The 16,776-nt window shown below is 46.6% G+C and overlaps 1 protein-coding gene across 1 annotated transcript in view; it reads right to left on the reverse strand.

Moving 5' to 3' along the window:
* Nucleotides 1–668: 668 nt before the first annotated feature.
* Nucleotides 669–16,776, reverse strand: part of CUNH3orf52 (chromosome unknown C3orf52 homolog) — a 28,255-nt gene continuing 12,147 nt past the window's right edge. The window contains exons 3-6 of the mRNA XM_037055316.1: nucleotides 14,315–14,442; nucleotides 11,529–11,596; nucleotides 6,222–6,415; nucleotides 669–1,310 (exon numbers count right to left, since the gene is read on the reverse strand). Coding sequence (XP_036911211.1) covers nucleotides 1,306–1,310; nucleotides 6,222–6,415; nucleotides 11,529–11,596; nucleotides 14,315–14,442 — 395 coding nt within the window. The 3' untranslated portion in view covers nucleotides 669–1,305. The remainder of the gene's footprint in view (nucleotides 1,311–6,221; nucleotides 6,416–11,528; nucleotides 11,597–14,314; nucleotides 14,443–16,776) is intronic.

A 16,776-nucleotide genomic window follows, 5' to 3' on the forward strand; every position in this document is an offset into this window, starting at 1 on the left:
AAAATGAGACACTGTGTTAAAATAAACGTATCTTCCAGTTAAATAAGTTCACATTATCCAGAGTCCTGGGTCACAAAGCTCAAGGCCAATCCACCAGAGACGACACTCAGACACAGCCCCACACACAGCTGCCCCTCACTCTCACTTCCACCTAAGGCCAATCTAACTGAAATGTTAGGGTGAAGGAGCTCTCATCACAGGATGACAAAACTCTTTCTCCTGGAAAATTTCCAGCAGACAATTTCCCCAACAGAACAAATACCCTGTTCCTTCATGACAGGCAGTTCTATATCTGCAAATGACCGATCCAGTCACTAATATTGCCCCCACCCTGTCAATGAACAGGCATTAAGCTTCCAACAGTTTGCCCCAGAGAGTGCTCCTTCCTGTTTCATCACCATCTTCGGTAAGACCACAGTCAGTGCCTGAAGACACTGGGTCGTACAGGAAGGCCAATGACCCCGGGCGATGGAAAGCCAAAGCGCAACCGCTGCAGCAGACAGTAGGAGTCTTCATGATGCCCTGATGGAGGCTGTGAGAATACACACGGAAAAACTATCTAAAACGACAGCAGTGTGTTCAAAACTCTCAGGGGAGCATGTTGCTAAAAGAGGTGTTCAGGAGCCACAGGAACAATGAGGAGATGCAAAAATAATTTCAAAGCACACATCTTCTTTCTGCAGCTATAGCTAACACAGTCACATTGGATGATGTGTCTGCCTACAGCTGATTACCTAAGAAACGTAGCTACAGGTCAGGAAAGTAGACACAGAACGATGCTGCTTTGATCCTGCAAAGTGCCCTTCTTTTCCTCACAGGCTTGCTTAGAGGTAGAGCAAACATAGTGGTGAGTGGGTGGGGGATCTCAGTGAGTCATCCGCTCAATTCTCCCTGACCTGCGGCCACCTTTCCCTGGGCTCACTCCACGGGCACAGGTGGCGGGATCCTGCTGGAAAGACTATTCTAACACCTAAAAGAAAGTGTGCACACGTGGGTGGAAACAGCTGGTGCTTCCAGAATGGCCATGATCTCACACTGCAAGGTCCGCCCCGCGACCCCATCACTCCTGCCCCGGCTGGCTTCCTGCCCTTATCACAAGTGGAGCCAGGACAGCTGTCGGCTGCTGTTTTGCTGGACGTTGTAACTGCACAGGCAGGAGAAAAGGGACCGTGCCCAGCCCTCTGGTCATTTCACATCCTTCAATGTTAATTCACAGTATTTTTTTTCCTGTAAAATGGAATAAATTCTCCTTATCCCATGATTCAGGGAATCACTGCTTTCAGACACAGGCTGACCTTGATCACTTCACTCTGAAAAGAAAATACAAACAACAGGCACTAAGTTTTTTAGAACCATGCTTATTTTAAACATGTATGTCTCTATTTTTATCTGTTTTGAATATACACTCATATAAAATTGGAATATTTGTAAGTTCCTAACAAATGTACTCTTCAGTCCACACACACACACACACCCCTCTGAGTTTTTTTCAAAAGGCAAGTAGCACACTGTTTTCTCATTCGTTTTGGTGTAATTCGTGGAAACATTTGATGAGGCCTGTGGGTACTGTGGACATGTTAACATTCAGTCTTTTTTTCACAATCTCACTATAAAAATACCTCTAAGTTTTCAGGGGTTTTTTTTGAAAGGTGCACAGTATATCGTGAGAAAGTCTGATGAGGGGACGGTGTGGAGCTGGCCTGACCCAGGGGTGCTGCCCACACAAGGACCTGGGGTCCCTCCACGGAGAGCCCTTCTCCCACAGGGCCTCACAGTTGGCACTGGGGGCTGGGTGATTGCTCCTAGTAGCAAGCACTAGAAGATGTTTGAGAAGAATCCCTGACCTCAACACTAGATAGCAGTATCCAACATACACTCCCAATTGTGACAACTAAAAATGTCTCCAGCCCTGACTGGTGTGTCTCAGTTGATTGGGCACTGTCCCACAAAGTGAAAGGTCACCAGTTCGATTCCCAGTCAGGGCACATGACTGAGCTGAGGGTTCAGTCCCCATCTGGGGCGTGCGCAAGAGGGAGCCAACAGATACTTGTCTCTCACAGTGATGTTTCTCTCCCTCTTTTTCTCCATCCCCGCTTCCCTTCTCTCTAAAAGAAATAAATAAAATCTTAAAAAAAATTTAAAATGTCTCCAGACATTGCCAAATATCCCTGAGAGGGGTAAGGGGGTGCAAAAGTGCCCTCGATGAGGATGACTGCTCTTTATTAAACTCTCCAAGCCTTCGGCGGGGGCGGGGGGGGGGGTGTCCATAAACAGCCAGAATGGTTTCCCTTGATATCCCGGGTGGTTCTTTCAAGGACAAAACTCACACCAGCTTCTCTGCTCGCAACCAGCTCGTCATTTTACCCAAAATGTGCAAACAAGATTCACTGTTCTCCCTTCCCGGACCTTCTCATCTTCTCTCTCACAGAAATCTGGTTGTGCCTGTGTTACCTCTTAGTGTACTGACTGTTTGCATGTGAGGAACCTGTACAAAATAACTAACCCAGATCCAAAAGAGTTCATGCCGTCCAAAATAAGACCCTGGTTTAGGTGTTCACAACAGACTTCTCCTCCTTATACCCAGGCCCCAAACACACATAAGGTGAACAAGCTCAAAAACAGGGGCCGTGGAAGGGGTTGACGCATTAAACAAATTTCTTTAAACCACAGGGTATCATAATAAGTGCAATAAGTCAGACAGGGAAATACAAATACTACATGCTCTCACTTATATGTGGAATCAAAAAAAATTAACATTGAAAAAGAGAGCAGATTGGTGGTGGAGTGTGGGGGGTGGGTAATTTGGATGAAGGTGGTTAAAAAGTACAAACTGCCAGTTATAAGATATGTAAATAGTGGGCCCCAACTGGTGGCTCAGTGGATAGAGTGTCAGCCTGCAAACCAAAGGGTCACCGGTTGGATTCCCAGTCAGGGCACATGCCAGGGTTGCGGGCCAGGTCCCAAGTAGGGGGTGTGTGAGAGGCAGCCACACACTGATGTTTCTCTCCTTCTCTTTCTCCCTCTCTTTCTCTCTCCCTTCCACTCTCTCTAAAAATAAATAAATAAAATATTTTAAAAATGAGATATAAGTACTGGGGATATGATGTACATGTTGACTATAGCTAACACTCCTGTATGGTAGGTTTGCAAGTTGCTAAGAGGGTGGGCCTGGAAAGTTCTTATTACAAGGAAAAAACCATTTTTATGTCAAAAAGAAAACAATAGCTCAAGATGAAGTCCCTTTTGCTAAGTCCCACCAAGACTGACTTAGAGCCTAAGTCACTCACACTGTCGGCCTTTCTCAGGAAAAAGACTAAAAACCAACGAGTCTGGAATTTCCTGGTCAGTGCCAGTGAGGTCATCTGCCTGGAAATCCCACCCCCCTTCCCTTGAGGGAAGGTTACTCTGCCAGAACTAATCCATCCTTTCAATTTCCTTGCCCTGCCCTCTTCCTGCTTATAAAAACCTTTCATTTTGTATAATTTCTCTGAGCAACTCTCTATTCACTGGACAGGATGCTGCCTGATTCCTGAATCACCCAATACAGCCAATGAGCTCTCTAAGTTCACTCAGTTGAATATTCGTTCTTTACCGGCAACCACCAGGGGGCAGGTGTTCACTGCACTGGCTGGGGCAGCCACCGCGCAGCGAGTGTGTGAGTCATCGTGACGCACACCTTAAACCCGCCGCGCGCTCGTCAGCTGCGCCTCAATAAAACCCAGAGGCAAAGGTAAATAGTTAAAAACTCCCCTGTGATGATAATTGTAAGGGAAGCTTTTATTTTTACGAGGCAGCAAAGTATGCCTGCAGCTGGGTGGACGAGTCACTGTGGCACCACATCAGAACGTGGGAAACACACACACACTACCCCCAGGGATCCGAATCAGAGCCCAACGTAAGGTTCTGACCCTAAAGGTCAAATACATTTGGCCCCAGGGAACTAGAGGCTGGCCTCGGAGAATTCCGGGAAAACTGAGATTGTAAAGTTTTGTGTTGGGGGAGAAGTTACACACTTGATTTTCTGGGGAGAAGGTATTTGGCTGTCTTCAAATTCTCTAATGGGAATACAAACAAACGATTAAAAGAATCTCTGCTCTTTGAAGAATTAGAGCATTATCTTTGTGGAAAAACGATTGCCCAGCTCATCACAGGTGTGGGAGTAACCCTCCAAGCCCACAGTGCATGTGAACAGGGGGAACTGGCCTAAGAACCCCACTGGGTCTCACTCGGGCCCTCCTAGGGGCCTCTGCCTGCCCGACCCTAGCCCCCAGCCTCTCTTCCCTTTCTTTGGAGTTTTCCCCTCAGCTTGTCCCTTCCCTTGGCTTATATGCCTTCTCTCATTTGGTCCTGGTCTACCCTTCTATTGGAGAGCAAACTGATAGTCATATTCCTGAAAATACTGAACGGCTAACATGCTGCACAGGCATGCCCTGGGAAGTGGATGTGGGGTCACAGGAGTCCCCCCAAAAGAAACGTCCAGGAGAAAAAGCACAGTCTCCTGAGGCACAGAAACAGTCTACCTCACACTGACCCCTGGGGCCAGAGGTAGAGTGTGGGCCTGGGGAAGGGTCTGGGTCTGAGGCTGCCTGGCTGAGCTGGCCTGGGGCCTCAAAAGCAATGTGCCCTGTAACACACTCCCAACCTCAAAGTCCAATCCTCTTAAACCTTTTCTCACCCTCCTCTGCCCGCCTACACCTGTGTTTGGAAAGGGCAGGTAACCTCAGAATGGACAGAGAGGCCTGAGGAAGGTGAGACCAGTCAGTCACACCACAGATGCTGGTGGAGTTCCCTTCGCTCACCTCTTTACACAAGATGAGGTCATAGGGCTTTTTTCTTTCTTTTTAAAATTCTTGTAGAAGGTGCCTCATCCTTTACCCCACACATGCATGTCATCAGCCTGGCCCATAGGCACACATTATTTATTCGGCTGCTCTGTAGGTAAACTATTCATTTATGAGAGTTTCCCAATGAGCTGAAGTTTGGCCCTCTAAATGTCATTCTTGCTACCCGCTTGCTTACTGTAATTTTCTGGGTTCTTGGGCCAGGATTAATCTACTCTCACCTCCCGTCCTCAAGAAATGTGTCATCACAAGGATCGCCTCTTCTCGTGCTCGCTATGAAGTCACACAAGTGCTTCATTCACAACCTCTCTGTTCGCACTTCTGAGGCCAGGCCGCTGGCACCGTGCCTGGTGCTAACCACATCTTCTTCCGATTTGCCTTGCTCATTCATTCAACTAGTAGTTACGACCACGAATGTGCAAAGAATGTTTCTGATGGATGGTAGGTGAGAACTTAAAATACCCAAGACTGTTGGCTTTTGGGGCTAACGAGAGCCAGTGCCTCTGCAAGGGAGGACTCAGAAAGGGAAAGTGAGAAAGTAAAAGGTCGGAGCTTCAGTGCAGAGAATGGAAGGACATTTCCAAGTTGCGGCTGTTCCACCTCCCACCTTCCGCTCTCCTAGGTCTTGGGCACAGCATGAAACGTTCTCCTGACAAGCAGGGTGTCTTCTATGCTTATCAGACAACGCATCACTTTTCTTGTTCTGCTGTTAGTCTGAAAAGTGAATGAGTGAATTTATTATAATTTTCTAAGGAAAGAGATTAATTTGACTTTTTATGCCCCTCTACTAATTTGTTAATGAGCTCACTGGCCTTCAACAGGAAAAGAGTGAAGTTCCCATAGTGAGATAATCCTTCAGTGATTTAACTCCACTGTTTATCTCAAATTCTTTGACACTTACTTCTCTTGCAAAACCATGGTGTTTCCATGAAGGTTGCATTCATACCTCAGAGAAATGGAGCCTTGGGTTCCACACCACCACAATAAAGAGAGAATCGCAATAAGGCAAGTAAAAATCTTTTTGCTGGTGAGGGGTCTTGCCTTCGCTTTGTAAAAAATGCAACATCCATGAAGCACAATAAAGTAAAGCACAATAAAATGAGGTAGACCTGAACTAATAATATTACGAAGTGAAATGTGGGGCTTAGCATGGAAGTGAAGTACAACAAGAAAACATTCAGCAATCCTCATCTTTATAGTTGAATTATTCTTTCCATCATTTTCCCCCGACTGCTCAGCCTGACGGTGGAGGGCAGGGACGGTGTAACCTCCAGGGAACAGCAGACATCACCTGCATGGAAATCAACCCCAACCCGCTGTCCCCAGTCTGTCTCACTTGCTCACCGGCACAACTCTGCCTTCTTGACTTGCTCGACTTACCGTACAGCAAGAGGGACTCTGGATCGAGCTCCAGAGTCTCACAAGCAGACAGGTTCTGATCATGGAAGTCCTGTAGCAAAATGCCCAGCACCAATTCCTCGCTCATCATGTATTTCATAAAATTTTTATCTTCCGACGGAACCCCAAACTGCAGGTGGTAGGTTATGGTGGCATTTTCTCCACTGAAGGGCAAACTGAACAGAGACAGTCAAACACAACGAGATCACATTGCAACTCCAAAATTGGTTTTAGCCACAACATTTTTGTATCAGCTCCATGTGCTCTTCTAAGTACAAAATAGCAAAGGGTGTGCTGCCTTGGCAGAATCCCACTCCACAGGTCTAGCACAAAAAAGTTCAGGTGATCCTCACCTACCCCTTCCTCCTCGAACACACTCCCTATAGGAGTCCACCGAGAGGCCAGTGAGGGGAGAGATGGGACCCAGCTATCGTCCAGGTGGGTCCAAGGGCTGGCACATCGCCTGCCCCATCACCAGCCTTTCTTCAACCTGCCCCGCCCTCCTGCCAAGGCAGACCAGGAAAGTCCTGTTCCCTTCGGTATCCCCCTCTCCATGTGCTCACACTACATCCATTCCCCACCCCAACAAGTGTGTGTCAGTCAGAGCTGTTTGCTTTAGCCAGTTAATTATTTGGTTTTTTGTTTTTTTTTAATTTATTGATTTCACCAAGAGAGAGAGGAGAGGAGACAACAGACAAACGCACAGAAAAACAGACATTGGTTTGCCGTTCCACTTATTGATGCGTTCATTGGCTGATTCTTATACGTGCACTGACCAGGAACTGGACATACAACATCCTCGGCGTATAAGAATGATGCTCTAAACAGCTCAGCTACCCACCCAGGGCCCACGTTGTTGTTTAAAGTGGGGTCCAAAGCTCTCTGCCACCAGAGGTGCAGAGCTCCTGGGCTTCCACCAACTGCCCTGTTGTATGAGCAGCAAATCATACCTCCCGGGTTTGTTTCCTAACTGAGAAACTTATTCCGTCCCATTTCCACTCCCAAGGCTGCCAGCCTCACAGCTCTCAGGAAGGAGACCTGAAGAAGAAGAGCGTTCATCTTCCCAGAAAATATTTTCCCCGCTTCCCCCCCCCCAAAAAAAACAATCATAGGACTATTCTCAGTTGAATAGCATATATCATTTGTTAAATGCTACGTCAACAATTAGGTTTTCCAAAATTATCTTATTACTTTCAAAAAAGACCCAAATTAAGAGCAGGCGATAAAATCATTAAGAGATGGCCAAATCTGAAACTCTCAACCCAGGGCAAGTTTCGTAGACACACTAGTCCTGGTAGTGAACGCAGTCCTGTTAAGGACAGGCAAAGGGCTCCCTCTTGTGGCCAGAGGTTACATAGACCAATACCTTTCCATTAATGTGGCTGACAACAGTTTACAAACTATAAGAAAGCCAAGAAGTGTGGCAAACCCTGTGGTTTAAATGAATAACAGGCAGTCGAGACTCTGGAGAAACAGTTTCAAGGATGCCACAGAAGGCAGGATGAGAAACACACTTTCAAACTCTGAGCTAGTGACTCTAGTTTACAGGTGTTCCTTATGCTTTACCTTCTAATTATCGCTAATGATGGTCACATCTGGACACACAGTCTCTCTGCACTCCCACAAGCAAGGACTGGGGTTGGCACAAGGAAAGGACTAGAGGCTGACTTTCACAATACCAAGGCCAGCAGCTGAGTGCGAGGATTGTTCTGCCTAGCGTCACACCAGCAAATAAGGTCTCAGGGTGAATTTGTGTAAGGCTGAATTCTCAGGGGAGAAGAGGGATTTTCAGGGAAGCAGAGACCCCTGTGGGTTTTGCCTCATCTGCCCCCCACCTGAGTGGGTCCAGCAGCTGATGAATCAATGGACACTTCCCAGGTTCCTGCTGGAACTGGGACTGAGGTCAGGATCCCCCTGTGGACACAAATGTCGCCGTGCGTGTGGCTGTCTCCTGCTCCAAGCAACAACGGTGTGTTTGGAGGTAGTGACTTTTGTTACTCAATTCAACATTGTTGAAACTCTGCCTAGACTTTTAAACATGAAACAAAAGCCTTGGCTGGTGTAGCTCAGTGGATTGAGCATGGGCCTGCAAACTAAAGGATCACGGTTCAACTCCCAGTTAGGGTACATGCCTGGGTTACAGGCCAGTTCCCAGTGGGGGACACATGAGAGGCAACCATACATTGATATTTCTCTCCCTCTCTCCTTCCCTTCCCCTCTAAAGATAAATGAATAAAATCTTTTAAAAAATTAAACAAAAATGTTTCCCAGTAAGAATCTCATTATCCAAAATACTAAAATCCTTGGGTTTTTCTTTCCAATAACTTTAAAAGGCAGATTCTCTTTACAGTACGTCTTCGGATTTTTAGCCACATTTTACTCATTTTCCTGAGTTTTTCCCAGGGTCAACCCCAACCCATTATGCGATTGCACCTCCTCTAAGCCCATCATGGGAGGCTGGATTCTTGAAAAAGCCCCCCGGGCTCTGAACATCATCCCGTCTCAGTCTTCGAGTTATAAGTTGGGGCAAGCACATGGAGGAAATCACGCTGGGTCTGATTATGCACTTCTGCCCTTTCTGTTGGTGCTTTAGAACCAGCAGTTTGTGATTAAAACGAGCAATGTCAGCCACGAACAGTCCAAAACATGGCTCAAGAACCCAAAGCCCCAGAGCCGATAACTCTAAGCGACCAAGAAATAGCCAGCCTCTCAGAGGCACAGTTCAAAACACTGGTGATAAGGATGCTCATAGAACTGGTTGATTTTAGTCACAAATTAGAGGAACAAATGAAGGCTAAACTAATTGAAATGAAGGGAAATGCACAGGGATCCAATAATGATGGAAAGGAAACTTGGACTCAAATCAAGGGAGTGGATCAGAAGGAAGGAAGAAATGACCAAACAGGAAAAAGGGAAGAAACAAAAACTCAAAAAAATGAGGAGAGGCTTAGGAACCTCCAGGACATCTTTAAACATTCCAACATCCAAATTATAGGGGCACCAGAAGGGGAAAAGAAACAGCCATGAGTGGAAAACTTATTTGAACAAATAATAAAGGAGAATTTCCCCAATCTGGCAAAGGAAATAGACTTCCAGGAAATCCAGGAAGCTCAGAGAGTCCCAAAGAAGTTGGACCCAAGGAGGAACACACTAAGGCACATCATAATTACATTAGCCAAGATTAGAATGAAGGAGAGAATTCTAGAAGCAGCAAGACATAAGGAGACAGTCACCTGCAAAGGAGTTCCCATCAGACTGTCAGCGGATTTCTCAAAAGATATCTTACTGGCAAGAAGGGGCTGGAAAGAAGTATTCCAAGTCATGAAATCCAAAGACCTACATCCAAGATTGTTCTTTCCAGCAAAGCTTTCATTTAGAATGGAAGGACAGATAAAGTGCTTCTCAGATAAGATCAAATCAAGGAGTTCATCATCACCAAGCCCTTATTATATGAAATGTTTAAAAGACTTATCTAAGAAAAAGAAGATGAAAAATATGAACAGTGAAAGGAAAGCAAACTCACAGTTATCAACAACCACACCTAAAACAAAAGCAAACCGAGAGGACAGCTAGATCAAGAGCGGAACCATAGAAATGAAAATCACATGGAGAGTTAGCAACAGGGGAGTGGGAGGAGGAGAAGGGGGGAGAAGGTACAGAAAATAGCATAGACAGTAGGTAGAAAATAGATGGGGGGGCAAGAGTAGTAGGGGAAATATAGAATCTAAAGAACTTGAGATACGGGGTCATAAACTAAAGGGGGGAATGGTGAGGGAGGGGGTGTGCAGGGTGGAGGGGAATGAAGGGGGGAATAGAACAACTGTAATGGCATAATTAATAAAATATATTTATAAAATAAAAAATAAAACGAACAATGTCAAAGAAGTCACCTTACTCGACCATAAAAAAGAATGAAATCTTATCATTGGCAACAGCATGGACAGACCTAGAGGGCACTACGTTAAGTGAAGTCAGTCACTCAGAGAAACACAAATATCATGTGATTTCATAGATACGGGGAGTCTAAAGAACAAAATAAAGAAACAAAACTGAAACAGACTGACACAGAGACCAGACCGATGGAAGGGAGGTGCGGGGCGGGATGAAGAAGTACCAATCGGCAGTTACAAAACAGTTACCGGGCCTAAAGGGCGGCACGGGGGACGCGGTGGGCAATATTGTCCTAACTACGTGTGGGGTCAGAGTGCTGGAAACCGCGGGGAGAGCACTTTATAAAACATCTGACCGCCTAACTCCTAGGCTGCACAGCTGAAACTAAAACAAGTTAGTACCGAACATCAACTGCAACTGAAAAATAAAGTTTAAAAGACAAGAAGTCACCAGAAGCTAACACACACGGAGCAATCCACGGAGGAGGAGGCCCAGCGCTGCCCAGCCCCCCCTCCCCCCTCCCCCCCCTCCCGCTGTGCTGCCACCCCAGGACTATTCACAGGATGGCTGGGAAGTGTGAGGCGAGGGAGGGGACGTGGATGTGAGAGGAAGGCCTTTGACGGTCGCTCTCCAGGGATATCTTAGGGGTGGTAGATAATAACACTCAGGTAAATTTTGTCCTAACAAACAAAAGGATAATCAAACGACTCTTCTATACACATAGGTCCTTTCCTAGGTGCCTATCGACATACGCAAGGATATTAAAGATTAAGAGGAAACTTAAAAAGGAAAAATATGTGTGTGTTCATGCTATACATGTATAGTACACAAAGTATATATGGTAAATACACATGTAGAAGAAGTCCCACCCAACTGTTGATGTCGTTCATTCTGTAGAAGGGAGTGAGTTCACTGTGTGCATGGAATGGATCGGCGTACACAGTGTCCGGGGCTAGGAGGCCGGTGGTGGGGAACAGAAGGCACTCTCCCTGTAATATGCATCTTTATCTCTTTAATATTAGACAGGGAACATGGACTCCTGCATTACTTGCGTCCCTCGAAACCATAAGCGGATGCATGCTTTCCATCGCTTACACCACATCACTCGCTGAGCTCCAGTTCCATCTCGACCCTTAGCTCACGGGAGCCCCCTGTTAACAGGAACGGCGTGCCTGCGACTGGCTTTTCCTGTCCCGTGTGACCTTGTGGAGTCATCTAATTAATCTGGGCTTCATTTTTCTCCTTCTTGAAATAAGAGAGGTGAGCTAGTTGGTGTCCAAAGGCCCTCCCAGCACCGACACTTTACAAGTGTATCGCTGGATCCCTTTGAGCTCTGAGACCTGGGAGGTCCTTCTAGGCAAACAGTGGTGCCCCCTTCCAGATCCTCCAGGGTCTTACCTGAAGTTTGTTTCCACTGAAGTAAAGTAACGGCTCAGGGACGGCGATGAACTGTACACATCCACGAGCTGAAACCAACAAGAACAAGTAAAACAAACACATGCATTCCTGTCGGGTTTTACCGGGTGTCCCCTGACAAGGCAGAACCTCTCCTGGACCACGGGGAGTCCATGCCAGCTGGAAACGGACTTATCCAGAGACTCTGGGTCAAAAAGAAGAAAGAAATGGGCCTAGCACCAACCAAAAGTCAAGTTCACACTCACTTAAAAAAATCTCATTTTATAAGGATCATATGACAGGGATGAGATATCAGCTTCTCTTATGTGTCACACTGACAGGTCGTGGCCTTAACAATGAGGGTGGTCAGCAGCCTGAGCCCACACAGAGCGGAGGGCATGGGCAGGAGAGAACAGCGCAGTGGCTGGGAAGACACAGAACAGGCCACCCGGCTCTTCTCTCCTTTCTCCAGAGCGTCACTGTAAGAAAAAACACCCATTTTAAGCCACAAGTAGGGCACTTTCCTCTGGAAAGTGGGACCAAGTGGGAACGGCGTATAATCGCAAAGACAGTGGAGTTCTTATTTTATGGTAAAATGTGCAGACTGAGCTAGAGCTTAGTGAGCTGATGACCAGAGTCGGGCACAGAGGCTAGTTAGAAAACAGCTTCCAGAATAAGAGAGCTACCTCCCCTAGGTTATCAGAGGCACCATCCTTAAGCCTTGCCTCAGGCACAGGCACACAGCTAATGGGATGACTTTAGCAGAGTAATGGCCCCACCGTAAGAGAACACTGGCAATTCGATATGACAGGAGCAAGGAAACCGTGTTCATGAAAGCAAGTCAGGAAAGCAAACGAGAGGACACAGTATTCCAACATCCACTCCCATTTGCCTTCCGTATCCAGAAACTTTAGGAAACTGTCCTAACTGGAAGGAAGGGGGTCTCTCAACTGACAATAAGACAGTGATATTTCCAAGCTCCTTATTTCTGTTGGGACGCTGGGCACCAGGAGTCTCTTTCACTTCACTGCACCTTACTTTCATTATCCGCAAATCATTTTTCAAAAATTTTACAAGGTTCTTTATATGCATCTTTATATGCACCTATAAGTGCACAGGAGAGCATGGTGACTCCCACTAGCCAGACAGAAAGCAGCTCGGAGGCCCAGGAATCAGTGTCAGGCCCTTTCCCACCACACGGCGATGACGAGCCACAAATCCCCGTGGAATCTGCTCGTGTTGGGCTCTACGCAGGAAATGTGGGTCTGCGGTGAATAGTTAACGTCCATTTCACTTTCACATCGAGAGTCCAGAGTGTAACAAGTGACATGTGTGGTTGCTGATTTTTTTCATTTCTGCTCATCAAATACAAAAACCCCTTGATTAAAAAACCAAGAGGGAAGCAGCAAGGGTCTCTTCAACTCTGCAACTTGCTCTGGAAGCAGCTGGAAGGAAAGGAGGAAAAGGGACCTGCAGAAAAGATATGAACGAGGGAAAGGAAGAGGAGAAACGGGAATAATCTTCCCAGAGTACAAACTCCTGTGACCAAGGCAGCGGGGTTGCTGCTAGGCACTTGGGCACTCGGAATTGACTCAGCATGACCGGGGTGGAGTCGCCTCCTCCCGGAGCTTCGGCAGGAACCAGACGGAAGTCAAATAGAGGGCTCACCCCATTCGACCCATCACTGCAAACAAGAATGCGATGGACAGCAGGCTGGCCTCGCTTAGATTTTCTTATCAAAAACTTTTGGGTCTGGCTGTGAACCACCCTGTCTTCGACAGGATGACCAGGCCTTCCCCAGCCACCCTTCATGGTCCGGCTGCAGACCACCCGTATTTCACAGAGGGTGCATTCTCCTGAATTTCCCACTCCGTAGATCACGCCACATTCACCCGTAGGGCCACCCAACCAAGAGCCTGGAATCACGGTCTTCTGCACTCCCACAGCCATGTAGCCATTAATCCTATGGAGTGAGAAGACCTCTGAAATCTCCCTTGAATCTTCCTTCTTCCCCTGATATTACCCTAGTTCAAGGCTCCCTCCTTTGCCATCGGAACTACTACAATACCTTCTAAATACACGCTGTCTCTGGTGTTCTTCACCATTGAAATGAAAGTTGACCATATCAACCTGCAGATTAAAATATCTTAGTGCTTTCACAAAGAGTAGGAAAACCTTCAGGATCTGACCCTCCCTTCCTGTTCAGCCTCACTTCGGCAAGACCCCACCACAGAGCACGTGGAACGCACAGTACACTGCTGAGCAGACTCCCATCCAGAGCATCACTTCCTCCAGGAGGCCTTCCAAGCCTCCATCCCCACCTCAGGGCATCTAGATGCCCCACCTTTGTGGTTGCAAAACACACACATTTTGCAAAACGAAACACATTCTCAGCAATAGAATATATCACACCATCTTATATTATCTATTTAATTCCTTTTTCTTCTTGGGCCGTGAGCCCCTATTAACAGCATAGAGTTTGAGACCCTGGTACTTGGTATGTTGTCTCGCACATTATAGATCCTCAACGAAACTATAGGTTAAATCACATTTAAGAGAAGAGTGAAGAAACAGAACACTGCCCCCCCTCCCTCCAGGGTGCATTTAGCTGGAGGCCAGCAGAGGGCTCTGCTCTCTGGCTCTGCATGAGAGAAAATCCTTTTGTAAGTGTCTGTTTCAGCCAAAACCCAAGCTTGAAGCTACTTATTCTGTAGCCCTATGCCAACCGTTGTGTCGGAGTTCATATTGCTGATGTGACGAACTCAGTAAACCGTGCATGAGGTCATTACCCTTTTCTGGAGCAGCAGAGGCAGTTCCTCCTCAGTGGCACACTCCTCTGGAATCTTTAGTGTGACCAAGAACGTTTTATTTGATGATAACTCGAGTATTTCATTTTCATCTTCGTCGATGTAAGTTACTAAAGAGAGTGGAAGACAGAAATAAAAAGTAAACATAGGCATAAAATAATAAACTTATTTTACTTTAAAAAGAAACAAAACAAAACCAACCAACCAACCAAACAAAATGATGGGCATGCATCAGGGACAAAGGCTGGCAAGAGAAACCAAGTATGAACAGAAATGCTTTCTCCTCTTGGAAAAAACAAATAAAGACAGGGTCTTGCCGCCATCGTGATAAAAATTGTATTTGTTTCCTGCCCGAAGGGGTGGTCTCAGATTCCACTGAATATAGATGGGGGAAGGGCCAGAGGAATGCAGTGAGAAGAATACAAAATTTTGTGTTAAACTGGACCTGCAGCTTAGCTCTGCATACAGGTGTCAAGCCAGGTGCTGGGGGACAGTCTGGGCAGGAGGGACAAACAATGGGGGACAGGGGACAAGGAGTGGGCGCAATGAATCATCACCCACCAGACAGAGGGGGACTCGCGGATGAGCACGTGAGCCCACGACTTGAAATCTCCCAGGGAGATGCGGGATGGGCATGAAGTCATCACTCAACAGTGTGTCTCACCGGAGGAACGATGACACACTCTGTTTGCAGGAGGGAAGCCAAACTGCACTGAGAGCCCCACGCTGCAGCACCCACATTCCCGGGACAACGAGTTCTGTGTGGCTGCTTGTACTCTGATGACTGAGCTCACTGATTTGTATGCAGTGAGAGCTAAAGGAAAAACATACAGAGTCTGGAGCCCGGAGCTAGAAGCTGGCACTCCAGGTCCTAATGACACACCTAGCTTCTCTCGGCCTCACCAGCTGATCCCACACACAGACCACCTCTCTGGCCTGAGAAAGGTGTGGGTGGGCAGACCCAGGTGTTCGAGTGCCCGTAGCCTTTTCTGTCCAATCCCAGGCTTTAAACTTCGAAAAGACCACAGTGGAATCAATTCAGTGTTTCTGTTAACAGGGCAGGTAAAAAGAAGTAAAAGTTCGGGCACTCATTCCCCAGTGAAGTCTGGAAACGGGAAGGCGGAGGAGCAAGGGAACGTGCTGAGGAGTGGGCAGCGCAGGCGGACACTGCCAGCTTGGGAGGGCCCCGCTGCTCCAGGCTGGCCCGGCCGGCCTCTGGGAACTTCAGTCTCGGAAGGGTTCCCGCCGTTCCCTGGAAAGTGTGGCTCGCTGTGCCGCAACTCTGTACAAACAACGAGTTACGCTGACATCTCCTTTCCTTTTGAAAGTCTGGAATTTTAGTTTGTGTCGGGCACAGGCTGCCTATGTGACACACCCCTGTAAAACCTGGGCACTGAGTCTCTCTCCGAGGAACTTCCCTAGAGGAAAGATTCCACACATGGCTGACACAACTCACTGCTGGAGGAATGAAGTGTGTCCTACGGGACGGCACCCGGAGAGGACTCCTGGGAGCCTGTGCCTGATTTCTTCTGGATTTTCTCTGTATATCCTTTCTCTATGAAAAATCATAGTCATCTCTACCACTTGATGGAGTCCTGTGAGCTCCCACCATCACTGAATCTAGTGGTGATTTGGGGGACCAAAAAACACACGTAATTCTCCCTGCAGCCTTATTTGTTGTAAGTCATTACATTATTTGGCCTAACAATTGCAGAAAACTTGCAAAGTATAGGAAATTGTACCAAAGCAAGATATTAACAATTCTTTCATCAAAAGGTCCCCCCCCATTTTGTATTATATAGTTGAGGTCTTAATGAAAAGGTTATTTGTATCCTGCTTTGTTGTTTGATTCCATTCTTCTGTTGTTGTTAAGATATCAAAAGCCATTCCCCACATGTTTGAAATTCCTTGAAAAGATTATTTTAATGGATGCATAATGTTCCTAACGGACTTGCTCATTTCCCTAAATCTTTTAGTGCTTTCAGATTTCACTGCTATAAATAATGCTGCAGTGGATACCTTTGAGCTCTAGGTCCACTGCATACCTTTCCAAAGTAGGTATGAGTGCCTGGAAAAGGAAAAGAGGAAGCCAGAGCGTGGATACCAAATTGACATGACTGCTGAACACAAGGGCCCTGAGAAGAGACGCCAAGTTTGAAAAGAAACCTCCAATAACAGTTTCAATGACACATACTTAACTTGGATTATTGAGTAATGAATCGGTCCCAAGATGTGGCCAAATAATTGTGTTCATTAAAGTAAACAATAACCATGGTTTAACCTAGTCAGCTAAGGTTTTAATGAGACCTCATCTGGGCAGCATTTTCCAAGTGGAGAAAATGTGTTTTAAAAAAAGAAGCTTAAAACACATAAACTACATTGCAGGCATTGCAGGCACACAGAATCAGCTCTTTGGCTAGAATATATGAAATGAGGTGGAAGAG

This window comes from Sturnira hondurensis, unplaced genomic scaffold, assembly GCF_014824575.4.
Source record: "Sturnira hondurensis isolate 20B ecotype Veracruz unplaced genomic scaffold, ASM1482457v3 Scaffold0000880, whole genome shotgun sequence".
Taxonomy (NCBI): domain Eukaryota; kingdom Metazoa; phylum Chordata; class Mammalia; order Chiroptera; family Phyllostomidae; genus Sturnira; species Sturnira hondurensis.